Source organism: Sus scrofa, chromosome 13 (assembly GCF_000003025.6).
Source record: "Sus scrofa isolate TJ Tabasco breed Duroc chromosome 13, Sscrofa11.1, whole genome shotgun sequence".
Classification (NCBI taxonomy): domain Eukaryota; kingdom Metazoa; phylum Chordata; class Mammalia; order Artiodactyla; family Suidae; genus Sus; species Sus scrofa.
Window position 1 is genome coordinate 71,628,223 of NC_010455.5, and position 22,396 is coordinate 71,650,618.

General features: G+C 43.4%; 1 protein-coding gene across 12 annotated transcripts in view; it reads right to left on the reverse strand.

Annotated features, from left to right (window-relative positions):
- The window catches only part of CNBP (CCHC-type zinc finger nucleic acid binding protein), a 72,476-nt gene continuing 56,409 nt past the window's right edge, over window positions 6,330-22,396 (reverse strand). Inside the window, exons 1-5 of one of the 12 annotated variants that reach the window (XM_021069420.1) lie at window positions 18,224-18,659; window positions 8,736-8,873; window positions 8,545-8,637; window positions 8,173-8,371; window positions 6,330-7,423 (exon numbers count right to left, since the gene is read on the reverse strand). In XM_021069420.1, the coding sequence (XP_020925079.1) occupies window positions 7,306-7,423; window positions 8,173-8,371; window positions 8,545-8,637; window positions 8,736-8,859 (534 nt within the window). In that variant the 5' untranslated portion in view covers window positions 8,860-8,873; window positions 18,224-18,659 and the 3' untranslated portion in view covers window positions 6,330-7,305. Of the gene's footprint in view, window positions 7,424-8,172; window positions 8,375-8,544; window positions 8,638-8,735; window positions 8,961-18,223; window positions 18,660-22,396 lie in introns of those variants that run through there. The other 11 variants (XM_021069426.1, XM_021069423.1, XM_021069430.1 and 8 more) reach the window with 11 other exon arrangements.

A 22,396-nucleotide genomic window follows, 5' to 3' on the forward strand; every position in this document is an offset into this window, starting at 1 on the left:
TTACGGGAGAAGCCAGGTTTTAGGATTCACACAGGTGAACTCTGGGGGCCATGACTGCAATCATCCTCGTCTGTTCAGGTTCATGATGTGGAAACTATCACCTAAAATATTAGTGGGCAAATGGCCTCAGCTTAGAGATGAATGTCACCTCCTGTGTTACACGCACAGTTTCAGTTAGGAGTTTCTGAGTGGCTCAGTGGGTTAAGGTCCAGCATTGTCACTGCTGTGGCACAGGGTGATCCCTGGCCCCAGCCCCAAACTTCCACATGCGGAAAAAAAAACCCTACCTCCTAAGAAGTAGGTACATCAGCCAAGCGTCAAGCACTGAGAAAGTACACATCTCTGTGTCCTGACTCAGTGTTACAGGTCCCCAAACACACCCACGTTAAGTGGAGCCACACTGGGGTAATCCTGTCCCAGTGACTACCATGACTGGGTGTGCAGAGGGCGGGCTAGGTGACCAGTAGGGATATTTAAGCCGAACCTGTGGGGAGTGGGTGTTACTAGGGGAAAGAAAAGCCAGGAGGAGGATTAGAAGTGCAGGTGTCCTCAGGTATAGAAGTTCATCTCAGTGAAATGGGCAAATTCTTACTGAGAAGTCCTTGAATTACCTCTGTGCCATCAAATTGTTTGTGCTAAGCTTGGTCACTTAGCAGTGTTCTCTGGGGGCAATGACAAGCCAGGTTCCAGGCCATGGTTCGTGGTTGCTACTGCAGAGTATAATGCAATGATGAAAATGAGGCACCATGGACTAGAATGTACCACTCTACTCAGTGCTCCCACCTGGTCTCCTCAGGCCCATCTAGGACTGCATGTTTTCTACAAGAGCAGAAAGGAAGGGTGAAAAATACCAAGTTTGTGATGCTGAAGACAGCATCACAACTACCCTTGCCATCATCTATGTATCAGCTACCTCAGAGGACAGGTTCGACACAGCTGGCTATCAGAATCTTTATGAAAAGATGACAAATCAGTCAAGTTCCTTGACAAGGTTGGTAGTGGAGCTGAAAACAGATGTGAAGCAGTTATGTTTAATGAATGCTCTTTCAATTCTAAGGCAAGCAAAAAGGATAATTACATGTACGAAAAACACTCTAATTTGGAGCATAAGCTCCAAAATACTAAGTTGTTCTCAGATTCCAGCCGCACCACTGGGGCTAAGAACTCGGTTACTCATCCCAGTAGTTTTCAATCCATGGCACCTAGAGTTACCTGGAAGCTTATTAAACACTGATGCTCAGGACCTACCTGACAATTACAAGCCAAATGTCTGCATCTCAACACCTACTCCCTAAGACCATTGTTAGGTTTTACACTTTTTAACTGCCTCAGCAAATCAGTAGCCCCGAATACTTCAGTTTACATAGAAATCCAGAGTCCAGTACAAAATATGTTCAAAACCTCTTCGAGGAGTTCCTGTGTGGCTCGGCAGTATGAACCCAACTAGTACCCATGAGGATACAGGTTCAATCCCTCGCCTCGTTTGGTGGGCTAAGGATCTGACGTTGCCATGAGCTGTGGTCTAGGCCAGCAACTGCAGCTCCAATTTGTCCCCTAGCCTAGGAACTTCTATATGCCACAGGTGTGGCTGTAAAAAGCAAAACAAACAACAAACCCTGAAAACAGGATGACCTTAGACTTCTAGTCTCCAGAATTGAGGAATAAATTTCTACTATTTAAAAAAAAAAAAAAAAAAAAGACACCTCTCTTTAGAGAACTTACATTTTCTACCACTTTTTAAATTACGGAGTTAAGCCTAACTTAGACTGTTACAAGTACCAAGAGTTCCAAAACAGAGTAATAAACAGAAAGAGTTCCCACAGTGCATTAAGAATCCAACTGCAGCAGCTTGGGCAGCAGCAGATGTGGGTTTGATCCCTGGCTGGAACAGTGCATTAAAGGATAAAGCGTGGCTCGCATTCAATCCCTGGCCTGGGAACTTCCACGTGCCACAGCTACAGCCATTAAAAAGAGAGAGACAGGAGACAGATGGTAAAAGACCCATATGCACCAAAAATTTGACAGCCCCCAAAATCAAGATTTTGCTTCCAGCACTTAAAATACACAAGGTTACAAATGTACAAGAAAACATAATTGAAACCCCAAAGCTCTGCTACTAATGAAAGGTAAGCACGCCTTTTTCTACACAGTGGTGCAGTGCTGCCCTGGACTCCTGCAGTGTCACTAAGTTAATTCCATCACTGACCTTTCCTGTAAGACAGCATACTGGTTCTGCTCTGTGACAAAGAATGGGACTCCTGACTTATCTACTATAGGGAAAGGGAATAATCTTCTCAGTTGCTTTTAAAGTGTCAAAGCAAGAATGCACAGACCAGTCAAATGAGCATTTTTAAAACGTGTTTTGCTAGATTAGCAATAATGCATGTACTGTGGTTATGACATAGCTAAAAACTATTAACAGTGGAGCTTTCTACGCTACACATAAATTAGATGGAACACTCAAATAGAACATTGTATTAGGGAGTTCCTGTTGTGGTGTAGCAGAAGCAAATCTGACCAGTATCCGTGAGGATGTGGGTCTGATTCCTGGCCTTACTCAGTGGATTGGGGATCTGGCATCGCCACGAACTTTGGTTTCAGTCACAGATGTGGCTTGGATCCCTTGCTGCTGTGGTGCAGGCCAGCAGCTGTAGCTCCAATTTGACCCCTGGCCTGGGAATTTCCATATGCCTTGGGTGCAAGCCTAAAAAGCAAACAAAACAAAACACACAAAAGCCAGTATTAAATGAGCTTTCCACCTACAGCTAGGTGGACTTCACTCCCCAGTAAAAATGTCTGCCACGATTAGAAAACCAGGTACCTGACCTGACCCTAGAATTGCTACATGCTAAGGACAGCATATTCCATGAATAATTTAACATATAATCAAAATAACTTTCTAAAACAAAAGGCAACTGCTGGGTACTACAAGTGGAGCACAATCGCTAAGATCTTCCCAGACAAAACATTTCAAGGCACTATATACAAATGTACCATTTTCTCCCTACAACTTTAAAATTTGACTGTATTTATAGAAAATCAACTTTTCCTTGTTGACATTCAGTATTTACCAAGACCCTCAAAAACCATCAAGTGCCCTGCGTATCTCTCAGAACAGGCAAATTACATTCTTCATTTTTACCAACTATGTAACAAGTTTATGAACTCAAAGCAACATCCTTACAGGGAACAACAAATGCTAAAGGCATCAACTGAAAGGATGAGACCAAGATTTTCTAGGGAAATTTAGGCTGCCTTAATCACGTTCTCTATCAACAGTAAAACTGATGGCATATATCAATAAACACTTTAAAGACATTCTTGCCAAATAAGCCTGTAGAGTAGGTTGGAAGTATAAGGGATATAAACAAGTAAATGTCATCAAAGAAAATCAATCAGTAAATACAGAATATTCAAGAAAATCACACTAGTTTCTTCCAAAAAAAAAAGAAAAAAATCAGGGCAGTTCCCTTTGTGAATCAGCAGTTAACAACCTGATTAGGACCCATGAGGATGTGGGTTTGATCCCTGGCCTTGGTCAGTTGGTTAAGGATCCAGTGTTGCCATGAGCTGTGGTATACATCGCAGACACAGCTTGGATCCCACGTTGCTGTGGCTGTGGTGTAGGCCGGCGGTTGCAGCTCCGATTCAACCCCTAGCCTGGGAACCTCCACATGCCATGGGTGCAGCCCTAAAAAGCAAAAACAAAAAACAAAACAAAACAAAAAAACCCCAAAAACAATCAGGCTCATGAGACAGCAAAAGGAACTGTTAGGAGATGAAGGAAACATCAATCAAAGGCAACTTACAAAGCCCAGCTAGATCCTGGTATGGGAAAGCTGGCTACATAGGACTTGTGTGATACAACTGAGGTAATCTAAATTTTGTACTAGGTATCAGATGGTACAATAACATCAGATTCCTTAGGTATAATGGTATCATGACCCTGAGAGAACATCTAACTCACATGAGACGCATGCCAAAATACTCAGGTGAAATGTCACACATACAACCTACTCCCGAATGTCCAAAATTAACAGTTTGCTGTTAAACCTAAGGGGGGAGTATACACAGGAGTTCACTGTACTGATTATTTCCTAAATACCCTTACAAAACTCTTCAAAATAAGATTGGGGCAAGGGCTCCTCCAGATCCACTCATAAATCACTGAAGAAGAATCTTCAAGAAACAGAGAAGTAGGCAAAAAGGCAGCAAACCCTAACAGGTGAAAGCTGCAAACCCCCAAAACAAAACCATTCATGTATCAAGGCAATGGTACTATCTGAAAACTGTTTTTAAAAAGTAGCTTTAGGGGGAATTCCTGTCATAGCCCAGCAGAAAAGAAATCTGAGGAATCCAACTAGTATTCCCAAGGATGCAGGTTCAATCCTTGGCCTTGCTCAGTGGGTCAGGGATGTGGTGTTGCCATGAGCTGTGTAGGTCACAGATGTGGCTTGGATCCTGCGTTTCTGTGGCTGTAGCCAGCAGCTGTAGCTCTGTTCAATGACTAGCCTGGAACTTCCACATGCCCTAAGTATGGCCCTAAAAAGTTAAAAAAAAAAAGGGGGGGGGGACCTTTAGGAAATTCCTTTGTGGTGCAGCAGTTTAGGGAGGATCTAGCATTGCCAAAACTATATAGCACAGGTTGCAAGTACTGTGCAGGTTCCATCCCTGTCCACATGCTGCAGGTGGCCAAAAAACAAAACAAAAAAGTAGCTTTAAAACCAAGTGGCAGAGTTCCTGTCGTGGCTCAGTGGTTAACAAATCCGACTAGGAACCATGAGGTTGCGGGTTCAATCCCTGGCCTTGCTCAGTGGGTTAAGGATTCAGCGGTGCCGTGAGCTGTGGTGTAGGTCGCAGATTCGGCTCGGATCTGGCGTTGCTATGGCTCTAGCGTAGGCAAGCAGCTACAGCTCTGATTAGACCCCTAGCCTGGGAACCTCCAAATGCCGCAGGAGTGGCCCTAGAAAAGGGAAAAAGACAAATAAGACCAAGTGGCGTATGGAGGTTGCCAGGCTAGGGGTCGAATCTCAGCTACCATTACTGGCCTACACCACAGCTCAGGGAAATGCTGAATCCTTAACCTACTGATTGAGGCCAGGAATCGAACCGGAAATCTCATGGTTCCTAGTCGGATACATTTCTACCGTGCCACAACAGGAACTCCAAAGCCAAGTTTTATAATAAAGCACTAATTCCTACACAAGCTGTTTTCGCTAGCTCCTAGCAATTAGCTGGACTTCCCTGCAAAACACAATGCACTTGTTCAGTCAACATCAATGTAAAGAAATGCTTTCTTATGAAAGCACACTTTATGGCCTGTGGCAAACAGGTCTGTATTCTGCCTATCAAAGGGTATCCAACAACAGGCAGCAAATCCAGCACTAAGAATGGTGTGGAAATAGTAGTTCTATATTATCTCACTTGCTGTTCCACCTTTTCCACTTGAGGCTGGAGACCTTGGGGGGAAAACCACCTCATGTGTACTTCCCCCAATCCTGTAACAGAGGCCCTTGTAAAAGGGGCTTTCCTAATGCTGTTTCGTATCTGTGGCACAAACTAAAATTACCAAGGTATTTAATGTGCTTGGTTAACATGTGAAACATACCATTTGCTCAGTTAAAAAAAAAAAAAAAAAAGCTTATATTCATAAGGAAATGAATGTGTCACAATTTCACTTTCATACCTGCTCTGGACTATTAATTTAACCAAGTTGAAACTGGCACAGGACAGCTGAAACACCAAATCTTAACACTGAAGTGATATACCATCACAAACTGACCAAACTCTACAAGGAGGGTGAATAATGCCCAATGCATGCAAGGTGACGAAATCACAGGGCAGTGGGAGGGGGAAATGAACCAGGGTGGGAAATCTCCCATAGCTACATGGTCTATGTGTCATTTAGCTTGGGGGACAAAAACATCCACAGGGCACAGGGGAGGAAGGCTATCTGAGCGGCCAGCCTCAAGCAAGCTAAGCTTTTGGTAACTCATCTATAAAGTGAGTTCATTCAACAAGATGACTTCTAAGGTCCATCAACTCTAGGTAAGATTCCAGAGAAAAACAACCCAAGGAATCCAACATTTCAAATCCTCGTGAAGCCCAGCAAAATATGAAAGTCTAAAATAACATCAGAACTGTTGAAAATGGACAGAGAACAAACATTTAAGGCTATCATTAAAATGGATTAGGAAGAACTAAATTTTCTGTGTCCTTGCCAAATAACTGGCACCCAAGTATCAAAAGTCTGGCTTCCTCAGAACAGCAACTTTCATCACTGATAACATGGCTGAGTGAGCACAAAAAGAAAAGTCCAAACTGTTGACTTTCAGTCCTCCACACTCCCCTCTTTAATATGGCATTTTTAACTATATACATTAAGGAAAATTTGAAACAAACAAAAAGAACTTTAGTCAAACTCCCCTTCCTCCTCCAGCTTTATTGGATAGTTTAAAATTACATTTCTATTTTCTAGAACTTCAGTTGCTTTTACCATCTGACTTTTAAAAACTGATTACAGCAAATGAAACACAGTTGTCTAAGTGATATAGTATACAAAAATAACATCTTGATTTCTGTGAAAATGCATTTCTTTGCAGTTCCTGAATAGCTCCAAATTATGCTAACTCTGAGTATAGATGTTTTTACTCTGGGTTTTAGATTTAGTCTTCGAAAAAATGTGTTCTAAACCTTTGCCAACACCATCTGTATACCCAGCATCAATGCTGTGATGAAGTTGTTCCTGTTTAGACTTTTATCCCAAGTTTTCTTCCATAGCCATTAACACGCATGTTTGTCTTTTTATTTTGTTTACTCCCACTCAACTGTATGTTCTATGTAGGGCCTGATACAGATGTTACTTGATGTTATTTAATAGCTACTGAGGTCAGACAATCCAAGGCCATCATTATGCTAAAATTAAAAGTTATTTACGGAAGTTCATAGACACTTCCAGAATTGGTTTTACCTCCTACATGGGAACATATTCGAGAAACCCAGAACGGGCTTACTGGTCTGACTCAACTCTTCCCATTCATCAATCCCTATTCACCAGTGGCGTGGAAAGGGGGTTCTTTAACAAAGCATTATACATAACACCTCTACCAAACTAAACATAAACTTTTTTTGTAGTTAAATGCAGAAAGTCGATTTTTTTTTCCACCCCTTTCCTCCTTTTACACGGCAAGTAAAGCTCACTGGCCTGGGAGTAGCCTCTATCTGCCAACCTTTGGCCAGTGAAGAGGATTCAGAGAAAATAATACAACCATCAATCAGAAAAGGAGGGGCGACAAAGGAAAATAATTAAGCTGTGGCCTCAATCGTGCATTCCCGTGCAAGGTGCCCTGACTCGCCACAGCGGTAACAGTTGACTTCACTCGTCTTGCTGCAGTTGATGGCTACATGACCAGTTTCGCCACACCTAAAAAAGGAAATTAAAACAGTTTTCACAATGGTGCTCAGCAAATGTAAAGCTGTACTCAAGCAATAGTTATTGCAAAACAAAAAGCAATGACAAGTGAAGCAATGTATTTTTGTTTTCAAGACAATCTTTTTTTCCATTTTCCATGGCATATGGTAGTTGCTAGGCTAGGGAGTGAACACAAGCCATAGCTTTGGCAAGACTAGATCCTTTAACCCACTGTGCTGGGGTGGGGATTGAACCCGCACCTTTGCAGTGATTGGAGCCACTGCAGAGACAATACCGGATCCTTAACCTGCTGTACCACATTAAAGACACCAAAGCTGTGGGAGTTCTCACTGTGGCTCAATAGGTTAAGGAATGGACAATGTCTCTGATGTCTCTGTAAAGATGTGTTTTCAACCTTGGCCTTGCACAGTGGGTTAAGGATCCAGGTGTTGATACAAGCTGGGTGTAGGTCTGCAGTTGCAGTTCCTAGCCCGGGAACTTCCATATGCGGCAGGTGCAGCCCTACAAAGAAAAAAAATGCAAAAGTTGTGCATGCTGTCCAGCTACCATAATCCACAAGTTATTATGATAGAATACTGACTAATATGCAGACAGACTGGTATACATGCCTAAACTCTCTCTCATCTGGTCAGAGCCAAGTCCCAGGTTTACTGACATACCACGTCCATCCATTTGTAGCTAACTCACCTCCACAAGAATCTGTGCCGTGAGTCTCCCCCAGCAACACCCCAACAACTCACCTATAGCACTTCACTTTGGTGCAGTCTTTCTGAATGTGCCCAAACTCTCCACAAGAATAGCACTTCTGCTCATCCGCATGGTCACAGTCGCGGGCCAGGTGGCCAGGTTTGCCGCAGTTGTAGCAGCACTGCTCTCGCTCTCTCTTGGGCTCCTTGCAGTCCTTGGCAATGTGGCCTCCTCTACCGCAGTTATAGCAGGCTTCAACAATAAGGAAAAGAGGCAAACCCAGACTATAAAACCTTAAAGATGTCACTATGTTTCAAACCATACCACACACTACCTAAGAAATGGAAAATCCTTCCCAAGGCAGTGGTACATGCTCACCTCTCCAGGTTCTAGAAGAGTATGAGAAGGAAGTATTAAATACTTACCATCCTCTTGGAGATCACAATCCTTGGCAAGATGACCAGACTCACCACAGCGGTAACAGATGTCTGGAAGAGACGAAGAAACAAACTGGAAACCTATTTTGGACAGAAACAAAAAGAATTTGGCTAATTAGATGAGTCTTGATACTAATGAATACTGAAGTACTTCAAAATTTTTTATTCGACAAAAATACCTCTATCCGAGGTAAAACCACCTCTGCCACGGCTTCTCATTCCACGACCACGGCCCCCACCAGTGGGGCACTCCCGGGCCCAGTGGCCAGATCGTCCACACTTGAAGCATTCATTGCTGCTCATGGCTGCAGTTAGATCTTCAAAATACCAAAAACGACAACATCAAACCACTTGAAATTACTTTCAGCTTTTTTTCCCCTTTTAGTGTATTCTGGATAATTATTCTGGAGGGAAAAAAGCCAACCAATATATTGGTTAGAAAAATAATCACACAACTATATATTTATGCATTATATACCTATTGTGAAATATTCCAAAAGTTTTAAATGAATCATAAAACATGTATTTCCATACAATTTCTGATCCTTAAAATCATTAAGATTATGCACACATGGAACATACACATAATTCAGTTATTGATAGGATGATGAGATTTATAGGGATAGTATCAATGAACATCCATCATCAGAAAATATTAGTAATACCTCATCCGAGGCCCAACTTAATGGACACATTTTCATGAGCACAAGCCCATAAATGATACTGTGAGCAACTGGAAGTCATTTCCTGGTTATAAAACTGAACTAACCCAATGCAGCTATAGTACACGCAGATTCTAAGAGTAGATGAAGAAAAAATTCTCCTCTGCAACCGTCACACCTACACAGTGCTAGGGTAATATACACAGCAGACATGTTAAAGCACTGGGACCCTTTTCCACTTTCCTATTCTACCATTCCCAAATTTTTCTGTAACTTTACATTTAAAACAAGGATACTTGGAGTTTCATAATAGACTCCTTTATTGGGTACTGTTTCAGAATAAAAGTAAAATTCCAACTAAAGCAAATACATTTTATACTTCTTACATAACAATCTAAAAATAAGCAGGGGCTATTCCTAGAACAGAATAGAATGGAATGGAATAGAACAGAAAGGAATGCTGCAGGACAAATTCCTAGTAAAGTGGCCTTTAAAAAGTAAACTAACTAAAAACAATGTAACCTTTACATTTGCACACTTCTGTATCTAAACATTTTTACCCTTCACTCCAGTGTCAAACAATGGTATACAAGTTTTAGAAACACCCTCTGAAAGCCAAGCATAAGTGCACCATTAGCAGAGCAAATGGTTTCAGCTAAATAAAAATGACTGTATAGTGGAATTATCCACCCAACCACAGTACTGAAACCTAAATGGCACTAAGAAAAATGATAACATCATTTCCCCTATCCTCTGCTTTCAGTAACTGGTTCATCATTAGGCTGTAGAGAAACCTAGCTACTGAAGATTATGCTAAAATTATTAGTTTAAAAAGTTTCCACTGTCAAACACTTAGAAGCCCAACTCTCTGCAATCAGAGCCAGGATAAACCCTCAGAGGAATCTTTTGACCAACTCTTGCCATTTGCTGTATCAACTTACTACCTAAAGGGGGAAGAGGGAGAGAGCCTGTATGGGTTACTTGTAGTCAGTTTCAGATGCACAATGCAGGTTTCCAGTCAGATGAAATCAGCCAGTGAAGATTCAAAACTTACTTATTTTTGCAAAACTTGAGACTGCATTTGGTTTCTTATACTGGTGCTAGCATTCTGTCACGTGGAGTGCTGGATTCCACCAAGGAATACTCAGGATTAAAAAATGACTAAGCATGGGAGTTCCCACTGTGGTACAGCAGGTTAAGAATTTGACTGCAGGAGTTCCCGTTGTGGCTCAGTGGTAACAAACCCAACTAGTATCCATGAGGATGTAGGTTTGATCCCTGGCCTCACTCCGTGGGTCAAGGATCTGGTGTTGCCGAGAGCTGTGGTACAGGTCAAAGATGTGCCTTGAATCCGAGTGGCTGCAGCTGTGGCTGGCAGCTGCAGCTCTGATTTGACCCCTAGCCTGGGAACTTCCATGTGCCAAAGGTGTGGCACTAAAAAGTAAAGAATCCGACTGCAGTGGGTCAGGTCACTGACGAGGTACAGGTTCGATCCCCAGTCTGGCACAGTGGATTAAAGGATCCAGTGTTGCCACAGCTGTGCCTCAGATTTAATCCCTGGCCCAGGAACTTCCATATACTGCAGGTGTGGCCATAAATTTTTAAAAAATCAGCAGCATCTAAAATGATCACAGAAAAAAAGCAGCTTATGCCACCTTATCCTCCCTCAATCCCATTTTCATTTTGTTCTTTTCCAGTTTAGTTGGACCAATTGAGCACATTTAACTATTGCTCCCAAAGAGTTCTTCAAACAAAGGATCACTTTAAAGGTAACCCAGGCAATCTGTTAAGTTCTGGGTTTTATTTTTATTTCTTTTTTTTTTTTTTGTTTTTTGTTTTTGCTGCACCCACTCCACACAGCAACCCAAGCCACTAGTGACAACGCCAGATCCTTAACCCACTGCACCACCAAGGAACTCGAACAAGTTGAGTACGGTAAATAATTTCAAAAAAACTCTCATCTTTTAGAAAAATCCTATATTCATTATGCATTATTTATATATTTTTAATGGCCACATCCGCAGCATATGGAAGTTTGTGGACTAGGGGTCTAATTGGAACTGCAGCTGCCAGCCACACTGGATCCAATCCACATCAACTACCTATGCCACAGCTTGTGGTAACACTGGATCCTTCATGACACTATGTTGTGTCCTTAAATTATCAGCCACAATCGGAACTCCGAACATGCACTTTTTAAAGCTAAAGAGATGATGGTTCCGGGCAACATGGCTTTTAGACTGCTGCTTTAAAAGCACCTCTTGGGGAGTTCCCGTCGTGGCGCAGTGGTTAACGAATCCGACTAGGAACCATGAGGTTGAGGGTTCGATCCCTGCCCTTGCTCAGTGGGTTAACGATCTGGCGTTGCCATGAGCTGTGGTGTAGATTGCAGACTCGGCTTGGATCTTGAGTTGCTGTGGCTCTGGCGTAGGCTGGCAGCTACAGCTCCAATTAGACCCCTAGCCTGGGAACCTCCATATGCCGCGGAAGCAGCCCAAGAAATGGCAAAAACAAAAAAACAAAACAAAAAAAAACAATAAAAGCACCTCTTGGAGTTCCCGTCGTGGCGCAGTGGTTAACGAATCTGACTAGGAACCATGAGGTTGCGGGTTCGATCCCTGCCCTTGCTCAGTGGGTTAAGGATCCAATGTTGCCATGAGCCGTGATGTAGGTTGCAGACGTGGCTCGAATCCTGTGTTGCTGTAGCTCTGGTGTAGGCCGGTGACTACAGCTCCGATTCGACCCCTAGCCTGGGAACCTCCATATGCTGAGAGAGCGGCCCAAGAAATGGCAAAAAGACAAATAAATAAATAAAAGCACCTCTTATTTATGTCATAATGGTAAAGTTCAAAAGAAATATATGATGACTCATGTTTATCAGTGAAATAAACAGCAGTTAAAATTTTAGGTTTACTTTCAGCACAGAAATACTCAAGGGAAACTACGTAATCACTTAGGATAGACCATGACAGAAAATAATATAAGAAGGAATGTACATATATGTATAGCTAGGTCACTTTGCTATATAGCAGAAACAGACACAACTCTGTAAATCAACTATACATTAAAAATCTAGCTACTCAAGGAGTGATTAACCTACGTGTGGATTTTCCATGAACTGTTTCTTTCTCCCTCTTTGGCCAAGCCACTCCCAATCAGCCAGTCTACATTTTCACTGACTCTTTAGTTAACACCAACCCAATGGATTCTCGCTAAGTTTTAAAGGCATGCTAAATATCCTAGGAGGCAGGCCCCCATCCTAATACTTATCTTACATACAAATTTATTATAAAGCCTTTGGAGAATCTCATGCTTTTCCTTAGGAAAACCAGAGGAAGTAAGGTAAGAGAGCTGCACAGCTCCCTGATTCTCACTGCCTATGACTGCTCTTGGTTGGAATTTTGCTGCACTGTCCTGCCTCTGCCTCCACCTGTCACAACCTTTTCCAACCTTCAGGGGCCACTCAAATGCCAACTCTATAAAAGAACCTGACCACATCGCCCAGCATGGAATGGTCCCTCCTCCTATTAAGTCCCAGGGCACTTTCTAAAACCTGGCTTATTGCACCACCATTTTGCCTTGTTTCGTATTCTCTGAAGGCAGAGAACAAGTAATTCACCTTTGAATCATCATAATCCCTCATATAATTATCCTTTTATTAACAGTTATAACTCAGTATTTTTACTGATGAGGTTGTTCTTGGGGGAGGCACTCCAGTAGTCATTTGCTGAATGAAACAAACTGTGTTTCTTGTACAGACCCAATCCAATCTGAGCAAGTATTGGCAATAAAACACCTGAATTCTTGCTATCACAAGAGCTACTGCACCATTAATTTAAAGTAGCCATGTACTTTCAGAGTTCCCACTGTGGCGTGTTGTGATCAGCAGCATCATGGGAGCGCTGGAACAGGGGTTCAATCCCAGAAGGGTTAAGGATCTGCCATTGCCACAGCTGCCGCTTAGGTCTCTGCTGTGGCTCTTATCTGATCCCTAGCCCAGGAGCTTCATATGCCACAGAATGACCAAAAATGGGGGGTGGGGAGTAGCAATGTATTTTCAATTATTACTCATTAATGACAGACTATAATCACACTAAATTCAGTATGCATTTCAGATTGTCTAATAAACACCCCCCCACAAGTGAGAAAATTCCACCCCAGGTCACTAAAAAGTCAGCAGCCAAGCCAGGATTTCTAAATTGCCATCCAGACTTTTCCTATTACTCCAAGAATTCACAATCAACCAGACCTCAGTAATATTTCATGGAAAGCTACAAAACATATATACTAATTTAAAAAACAAATATTTTATCTTCACTGTTACCAGAAGAGCGTACATATTTTTCTCCCTTTTGCTTCTATAAACCACTATCTATACCCATGTATCCTCACACAGTATAAATAGATCTGGGGAGTTCCCGTCAAGGCTCAGTGGTTAACAAATCCGACTAGGAACCATGAGGTTTCGGGTTCGGTCCCTGGCCTTGCTCAGTGGGTTAAGGATCCGGTGTTGCGGTGAGCTGTGGTGTAGGTCGAAGATGCAGCTCAGATCTGGTGTTGCTATGGCGTAAGCCGGCGGCTACAGCTCGGGATTAGACCCCTAGCCTGGGAACCTCCATATGCCTCAGGAGCAGCCCTAGAAAAGGCAAAAAGACGAAAGGAAAAAAAAGATCTGGGAACCACAGGAAAGCCTGGGTTAACCACTTAACCCAGCTTAACCACTGGCTGTGTTACCTCAAGACACCTGACCCCTCCTCCTGTTTCTATTTTAAAAAGATAAAACTGATCTGTGGTGAGAATTGTTACCTGGTGCCCTGTGCTGAAGGGTTTATGTCTTCTGCTTACATAGTTATTCTTTCCTGTCCACTCGTCCCCCAAGAAGACAGGTAGTTTAGAACTGGGTCCAACCTGCACAGCAGGCTTTGAGTGGGGCTAACTCTGTTTATACTCACTTCCCTCCCATTTAGTTTACTTCCTGAAAGGAAGGCAGAAGCAGCACAAGGAGAAAAGGGGTGAATTCCAAGTGACTTCACATTTTCAACAATAGGAATTTGTGTCCATTTTGATTATTGTGTATGGAATTTTCACACACAAAAATGTGGCAGGAACACAAGGCAAGCTAGGCAGGAGTAAGACAGTAGTCAAGATATACTGAGGGGGATTTCTCATCGTGGCACAGCAGAAATGAAATCTGACTAGCATCCATCAGGACACAGGTTCGATCCCTGGCCTCACTCAGTGGCTTAAGGATCCAGCGTTGCCGTGAGCAGCGTTGTAGGTCGCAGAAGTAGCTCGAAACTGATGTGGCTGTGGTGTGGGCCGGCTGCAACTGTGGCGTTAAGTAGCTGCAGCTCAGATCCGACCCCTAGCCTGGGAACCTCCATGTGCTGCGTGTGCAGCCCTAAGGGAAAAAAAAAAAAAGATATACCGAGGGGCTATGTATGCTGAACTACGAGGTCTATTTCACAGGTTTTGCACTTATCTAGGCTCTAAGGCTTACATTCTGGATTTGGTACCAAAACACTAATGGTCATGAAAATTTGTCTTCAAGTATGGTTAACTCTACCCTATTTCTGATACTAAGAACAAAACCAGTAAACCACTTAAATCTTAAGACTAACACTGAATTAACTAACTCTATAAATACACTTAAGAAGCAAAAGGCAAGTGGGGAAGAGGTAACATAAAGCAGTTGATGGAGACCTGGATAGCTTGTTTTATGTGGTTTTCCTAACACAGCTGTAATTACTCACAGTTTTTGAGTAATTTTCCCTAAGTTTAGGGTTACCCCTGACTCATCTGCGTTGTTGGCCTAACTGCATTTATACCACAGTGGAGCTTCTGTGCCCTGAATGCACTCGCCCATTATCACGCTCTAATAAGTCAGTTTAGTGACCCAACATGGTACTCAAACACTCAGACTGCTGTAATAAAATTAAACTACAGATGGAATGGAAGGAAGCAAATTATCTTGTGCATAAACTGCATTCTGGCCAGAATGATGTAGAACAGAGTACAATACTAGGAGCAATTCTGGTTCTTACCCTGGTTCCCGCGTGACCTTGTTTACTTACATCCATTTCTGCCTGCCCTGAAGGGTTTTAATTAGTAGCTAAATACCATGAGTCAAGGGTTAATAAACACATTATAATCCTTACAACTTTGAAAGCTATATATTTTTATTCACATCTACTGATAAGGAAGCTTTAGATCTGAGACTAAATGAGTTATCCAAATCCATACAACAAAAAAGTTCTAGAGTCAGGATTTCAACAATTGGCTGTAAATCTTCTTATGAGGCTTTTGTGAGGAGTAAGTGATAAAGTACATAATGCTATCATAAGAGTACATCAATTTAGATAAGTGAAACTAAAACTAGAACTGTTAACTTTTAAAAAATCTTTACCCATAACAGTTCCCTTGTGGTGTGGGTTAAGGATCCAGCTTGTCACTGCAGTGGCTTAGGTCCCTGCTGAGGTATGGGTTCGATCCCTGGCCCAGAACTTCCACATGCCAAGGTTGCCGCCAAAAAACAAAATACGTACACCCAAGAATGAATTTAAAGCCTCTTATGGTCTATAACCTTGAAACAGAGAGAACATAGGAGTGTTACCACAAACCCAAAGACTGGCAACCTGATTTCATTGGTTACTCCACTGGTTTGTAATGATGGAGCCACTCCAGGTGATCATTGTACCGAATTCTCCAAGTCCTGATTAACAGAGTCTATCTACTTACAACTTGGATTGGTGGCCAAAAGCTCTCATTTTATTACTCCAGCAGTTTTTTACAACATGAAAATGGTGCACAGTTTACTGGAATCTCTCCACAGCATGCCCGTACTGCAGCGGCATCTGACACTGCCAGAATAGGAGTTCTATTAAATGAGACAGTACAGAAAGGGCCTTCTCCACATAGCAGGCCAGGATGCCTTGGCATCAGTCGTCTGCTCTCCACTTACTGTCAGAAGGCTAGGAAGAGGAAAGAAGCCAACAATTTTTTAAAAAGAAAACTCTCTCTTGCAGAGTAGGGGGGGCGTGGGCAAAAATTTCTCTTGTGGTCTAGCCTTTAGAGGAGATTAATCATTCCAATTAGCCAAACTGTGGTTCTATTCCTTTTAACCACCCATTTGGTATGTTCCTACATACATACCACATATTTTAATTAGATTCTAAGATAAAGAGAATCCAAACAATCACAAAACCTTATTACAAAACCCATTTATAATACCCTAAAAAAATATCATTTCTGCCTGTTCCAGATGTTCAAATTCAAGTATGATAAATGCCCCTTAGTCTTCCACTGATTCAGCTCAAAATACTTAAGACCCCACATTTGTCTGAAATACCTATCCTGTTATCAATATGAAAAGGAATGTGGACCTTTCGGTTGCCAAGAAAAACTTACCCAAGTTATCTAATGTGACACATTAGACAGTATACAAACATATACTGTTAGCTTTTTAAAAAAACTGTTGACAAGAGTTGCAATTTGGAAAAAAATTTAAGTCCTAATTCAGCCCTTGGGAACCTAATAAATTATTCCTTTTATATTCTAGTACAGAGAACTCCCTGTAGACAAGAATCAGGCTCGACAAACTAAAAACAGCATGAATCTATGTACGTGGCACTTTGTAGGTGTTTAAGTCATGGCCACAGTAGTTTTTAAAAAGCATTTGAAAATAACTGCTCTGCAGAGGAGAAAAAAAGGCCTGACAGAACTTTTCATCTCCTTAAAACCTTCAAAACCTTACATGCGACTTGAGCAAAATAACAAGGCTAATTTAAATTAAGGTTAACCTATTGCTGCAAAAAGTAATGGGGTGTCTCTCCAAAATTGGGTCAAATAGGAAAAAGGGGGAAAAACCTATTTTAAGAACTTGTCATTTGGGGGGTAAAAGATGAGGACCGTAAATCAATCCTCCAGTATCTTAAAAAAACTAATCCAGACTCTTGGCTTCTTTTTATCTTACTCTTTCTGTGGGTCCTTCCGAATAATGCTTGAAACACACTATCTGAAGTCACAGAAGAAAACAGAGCCATGTTTTCTTTTCCTAAGACCCCTGAGACCCGATGCAGTCACTTCCTTTGGAAGTGCCCTGTGGCTGAGGCCATGTGGTTAACATGTGGCAACAAGCATAAGCCTTATCCATAATAAAATCAACACCCAAACTCAAATGTGGGCGATTATGCCATTCTAAAATAGGTTTTCATGTTTAAAAAAACCAAATGGAGGTTGGCTAATTTATCTTCTCGCCTCGTTTTTAGATTAAATTGTGTTTGTGTTCGTTTCACCTATCCCAAAGAAGCAGCAAAGGTTACTTCTGATGCTACGATCTTGGAAGTTTAACAAATCCATATTTTCTTCTGACAATGAGGTTTTTAAAAAACCTCTCTAACTTCAATCACTGTTGATTCAAGGAAAGTGGGCCCTATCTGTCCCACTCCGAACTGCAACCTTAGATAAGTAACTTAGCATTTCAATGACGACAAAAACCCAAGAGCCAGGGAACTAACCAGTACGGAGTGTGAATCCCAAAGGCTCAAGGCCTTCCCCAGGGTGTCCCCCACCCTACTCAGAGACCTTCTCCAAGGCCCTCTTCCGATCCCACAGAGCCCTTGGCACATGGCCCGCGCCAGGACCAGTCCCCTCCTCCCTCCACTCTGAGGCCTCTCCCCCCACACGGCCCCCTCCCAGCACGTTCCCGCCAAATCCACCCCCGCCCCGCAGCCCCCAGAGCCCTAGTCTCCGCCCCAAGGGCGCGCGGCCTCGTCGGCTGCGAGGCTGGGCCTGGGCGCGGCCTGGGAGCAGGCGGCGCCGCGTACCGGGCGGAAGACGGCCGACCGTGGGGCGCTGACCTGGCCCGGGGCGGCGACAGCCGCGTTTCCCGCCTGACGCAGCAGCCGCGCAGGCCGGAGCGCGGCCGCCATCGCCGCCTACCCGCGCCCGGCCCGCCGCACGCGGGTCCGCCCGCACCCCGGCCCCTGACCCCACTCCGGCCTCACCTTCGGCGTCTGAGCGGTCCGCAGCGGCGGAGACTCGGACGCAGGCCGGGGACGGCGGCTCGCAAGACAGCGGCTGTTTATTTTCAGGGTCCTTGCCTGCGCCACACGCGGATCTGCACACGGCCCCACACACGCCGCTGCGCACGGCTCTCCTCCGCCTCGCCCACGCGGCCAATCAGCGCGCGGGGCTGAGGGGTCCAATCAGAGCCTTCCGACGCGGTACGGAGGCGGAGCTCTTCCTCCGCGCGCGCAGCCTTTCCCGACGTGCCCCGCGCGCGGCCTTTCCCGCTCGCACCCGCACCCCGCACGACCTGGGAAGGTCGGGGGTGCTGGCTTCGGGGCCCAGCAGCCAGCGGCGACGCCGGGTCCCGGGGGGGCGGGTTTCAAGGAAGCGGCTGTGGTCGGCATGGGGAGAGCTCCTCGCGGTGTCCGGCTCCGGAAGAGCGTCTGCCCGCAGGCTCTTGGCTCCGAGGCGGCCGGAGCCCGGCCCCACTTCCGGAGGCTTTCTGTTTGGGGAAGTCAGGCTGCCGAGTCACGCAGGTGTCCGTGGCTGCGCCCGCAGACCTGAGATCATTAGGGTTTTTTGTTTTTTTGTTTTTCTGTCTTTTTAGGGCCGCACTTGTGGCATATGGAGGTTCCCAAGCTAGGGGTCAAATCGGAGCTGTAGCTGATGGCCTACACCACAGCTCTGGGCAATGCCGGATCCTTAACCCACTGAAAGAAGCCAGGGATCAAACCTGTGTCCTCATGGATGCTAGTCAGATTAGTTACTGCTGAGCCACAACTGGCAACTACTGTTGGGGTTTTTCTGTAGCCTGGCAGAACCCCGGAGTCCTTGCGTCTTCCACCTCCAGTATGGATACACCCTGTCCCAAGTCAAAAGTCCTGAGGAGGAAAGGGGCCCTTCATGGGGAGCGGAACGGGGGGGAGGGGGGCAGAGGCTGCCCCTGGCCTCCCCCCCCCAAGTGCCTGTCACCAGTGGAGCTTACTGGGTGACTCCTGCGATGTAGGCCAGAGGGAGAGATGTCCGGCCTGGGCCCTCACGGTCTTGCAGTGGCCTTTAGATTTTCTCCAAAAGAGGTTGTGTATGTAGCATAGATACTCTGACATGGTGAAATATAAACTATTAAATGAAAACTGAAAACTTACAGTATTTTGTGTCCTCTTTTGGAAGGGTTTTTATTTAAAACATGGAAAAAATGGAAGAGGCCTGAGTCTGTTGAGCCCTGAAAGTTCCTGAAGTTACTACAGTCTCATCCTAACTTGATATGCTCCTGAGGCTAGTGTTGCCACACGTTGGCTGGTATATCCCAGGAATGGACTCTTCATTCTTTTAATGGCTATCCTACTCTTTGAAAGTAAGTGCTTACATATATTAACACGTTAAACCTGGGATGATCAGTCCTTGTGCGTAGCATTAGTTGGCAGATGGCTGTGTAGGCCCAAGCTTGCCACTCACCTGGTTTCACCTTAGACAATCCTAGTCCAAAGGCTGGCCTCTTTTTTTTTTTTTCTTTGGCCTTTTTAGGGCCGCACCTACAGCATATGGAGGTTCCCAAGCTAGGAGCTGAATCAGAGCTGTAGCTGCCGGCCACAGCCACAGCCACATCAACACTGGATCTGAGCAGTGTCTGCAACCTACACCACAGCTTGCTGGCAACCAGCTGAGCAAGACCAGGGTCAAACCCATGTCCTCATGAGTTCCTTACTGTTCAGCCATGTCAGGAACTCCCTGTATGGCTTCTTAGATCACGTTTTTGAGGAGGCAATAGAGCCCAGTGGTTAAGAGCCCAGGTGTTGAGAGTCAGGGTTAAACCTGGTTCAAACCACTTAATCATTGCAAAGCATTTAGCAGGTTGTGCTCATGAGGGGGCAGCAATTTTCAAAGTGAATGGACTATTTTAAGGACCAGTGATTTTTTTTTTAAATTTGTTAAGACAATTTGAAGTAAATATTTTAAAATTCAGCTTGAGAAAGACCCCATTTCCAATAAGATTGAATTGCCTAGCAATTTTATGTATTGAGTTATAGCACCAGAGTTAACCAGTAATAAAATGGTATTTTGAACTTAGTTTTATTACGGAGAAGCTTACACAGCTTTATAGATTTCCCCTCCCTAACTGATTAATCTTTATAGTATCTTGTGATTAAAAGTAGTGTGGTAATCACCACACTTAGTGATTTTCTAAGCCCCAACAGTGAGTGAGCCAGTATAACACGAGAGGCTATGTAGGAAGTCCAGTCTGGGTGCCTCCATGCCACACCAGGAGGACAAGTTAAGTTGTCATAGGAACCATAAGTTAATATTGATTAATTGACTTGATTTTTGTTTACCATTCCAACCACAGGGCTACATATTTGCTATTCATCATAGACAGGGACTGAATGTTCCTAATATTAAAAGAAAAAAACTAGGGTGGGTGTGAAATATACTGGAGTAATGTTCTTCTATAGGTTTTAACAGACTTCGGGAGAAGGAATGGAAACATGACATAGTCTTTGCTGTTTGGCTCTGGGAGGAACAGCTCATGGCTCTTTACCTGGCGTCTAGCTTTCCTTGATGACTATTATTAACAGAGCCAGGCTCATGAGGAAGCACTCTGACTGTCTCCGGAGAAGAATGGAATTTAACTCCAGTGATATGTGTTGCATGGATAAGGCCCTGGATACACCTAGTTCACTAGAGTTGTTTGGAAGTAAAGCAAAAAGCTGTCCCACTCAAAAGATAAACTTCTAGCTGTATTTGAAGAAAGAGGTTCCTGTTGTATTTCCCTCTGCTGGAAATGTGTTTTATCACCTTCCTGCCTTCCAGAGTTCAGGGTTACTGAAGATAGTGTGCTCAGCATTGCAGAGGTTACAAAGTGGACGCGTCAAGACACAGACCCTGCCCTTGAAGATCTTGCAGGATGACAAGGCCCATAAGAAAGTATTAAGTGTCCTGAGAGAGGACCAACTAAAATGCTATGATTCAGCATGATTCAGGATTCCTTTAAAATGAGTGCCAGTTGAGCAGCAATACCTGCCAACTCCCAATTTCCGCTTAAAATGTCCAGTTGCCTAGCATAAGCCTTAGATCCTGCTGTTAAATGGAAATGATATTGTGTATATCCTTCTAAACTCTTCCATGTCTTGTTTTCTCTTCAGATAGCAAAATAGTCTCTGACTGTACTTGGAAAGTATGCAACTAAGTTGGGGAAAATAAATTGTCTTCACCACTCATGTCTGCTTCTGAAGCAGAAACATAGTTAACTAAGCAAAATTCTGAAAGAGAAGACAGTTATACAGTACTAATAATAGCTAATTATAACTATATAAAGTTCTTAAAACAGTGCCTGGCATAAAGTAATTACTGTGAAAGTATTATCCATTGTTATTATTTATTGAGTACTTACTGTATACCAGGCATTGCTTATAACCTTTTTATTCACAAAACCCCTATGAGATAAGTAATTTTATTATCCCTATGGGGAAATAAGTCCAGAGAATTTAAATCTTCCCAAGGTCAGAGAGTAAATAAATGACTGGGCAGGCTTCAAATAGAGACAGCCCAGGTGCTTAACACAAAGTTTCCAGCCTCTCAGGAGTTACTGAGACCTAATCCTACAATTTCATACTGATTCCTTAAAAAGAGCAGGGAATGATAGCTGATGATAAAGAATATGTGAACTACTGACTTAAAATGTAGTGCACTTTCCATTGGTTGGCATACTCCTATGTACCTTAAATTGAAACTATCTCTACTGCAAACTAACTTATTTGCAAATAGTTTTAAAAGTTTCAAAATAAAACCACCCATTCTTATTTTTTCCTAGAAGTAGACGCATTAATTTTTTTAAAAAAAGTAATTTCATATTAAGCATCTACATTATTTAGTTAAACTTTAAAATAGGTAGCGAATAGCAAGAAAATGATGTTTTTTGTTTGTTGTTATGGCCGCACCCAAGGCATATGGAAGTTCTCAGGCCAGGGATAGAACCCAAAGGCAATGCTGGATTCCTTAACTCACTGCACCACAGTGGGAACTCCGATAACGGTATGCTTAAATTGTTTCCAGAGAGATGTCTTAAGTTGTGTTTTGAGGAGTTCCTGTCGTGGCACAGCAGAAACAAATCCGACTAGGAACCATGAGGTTGCAGTTTTGATCCCTGGCCTTGCTCAGTGGGCTAAGGATCC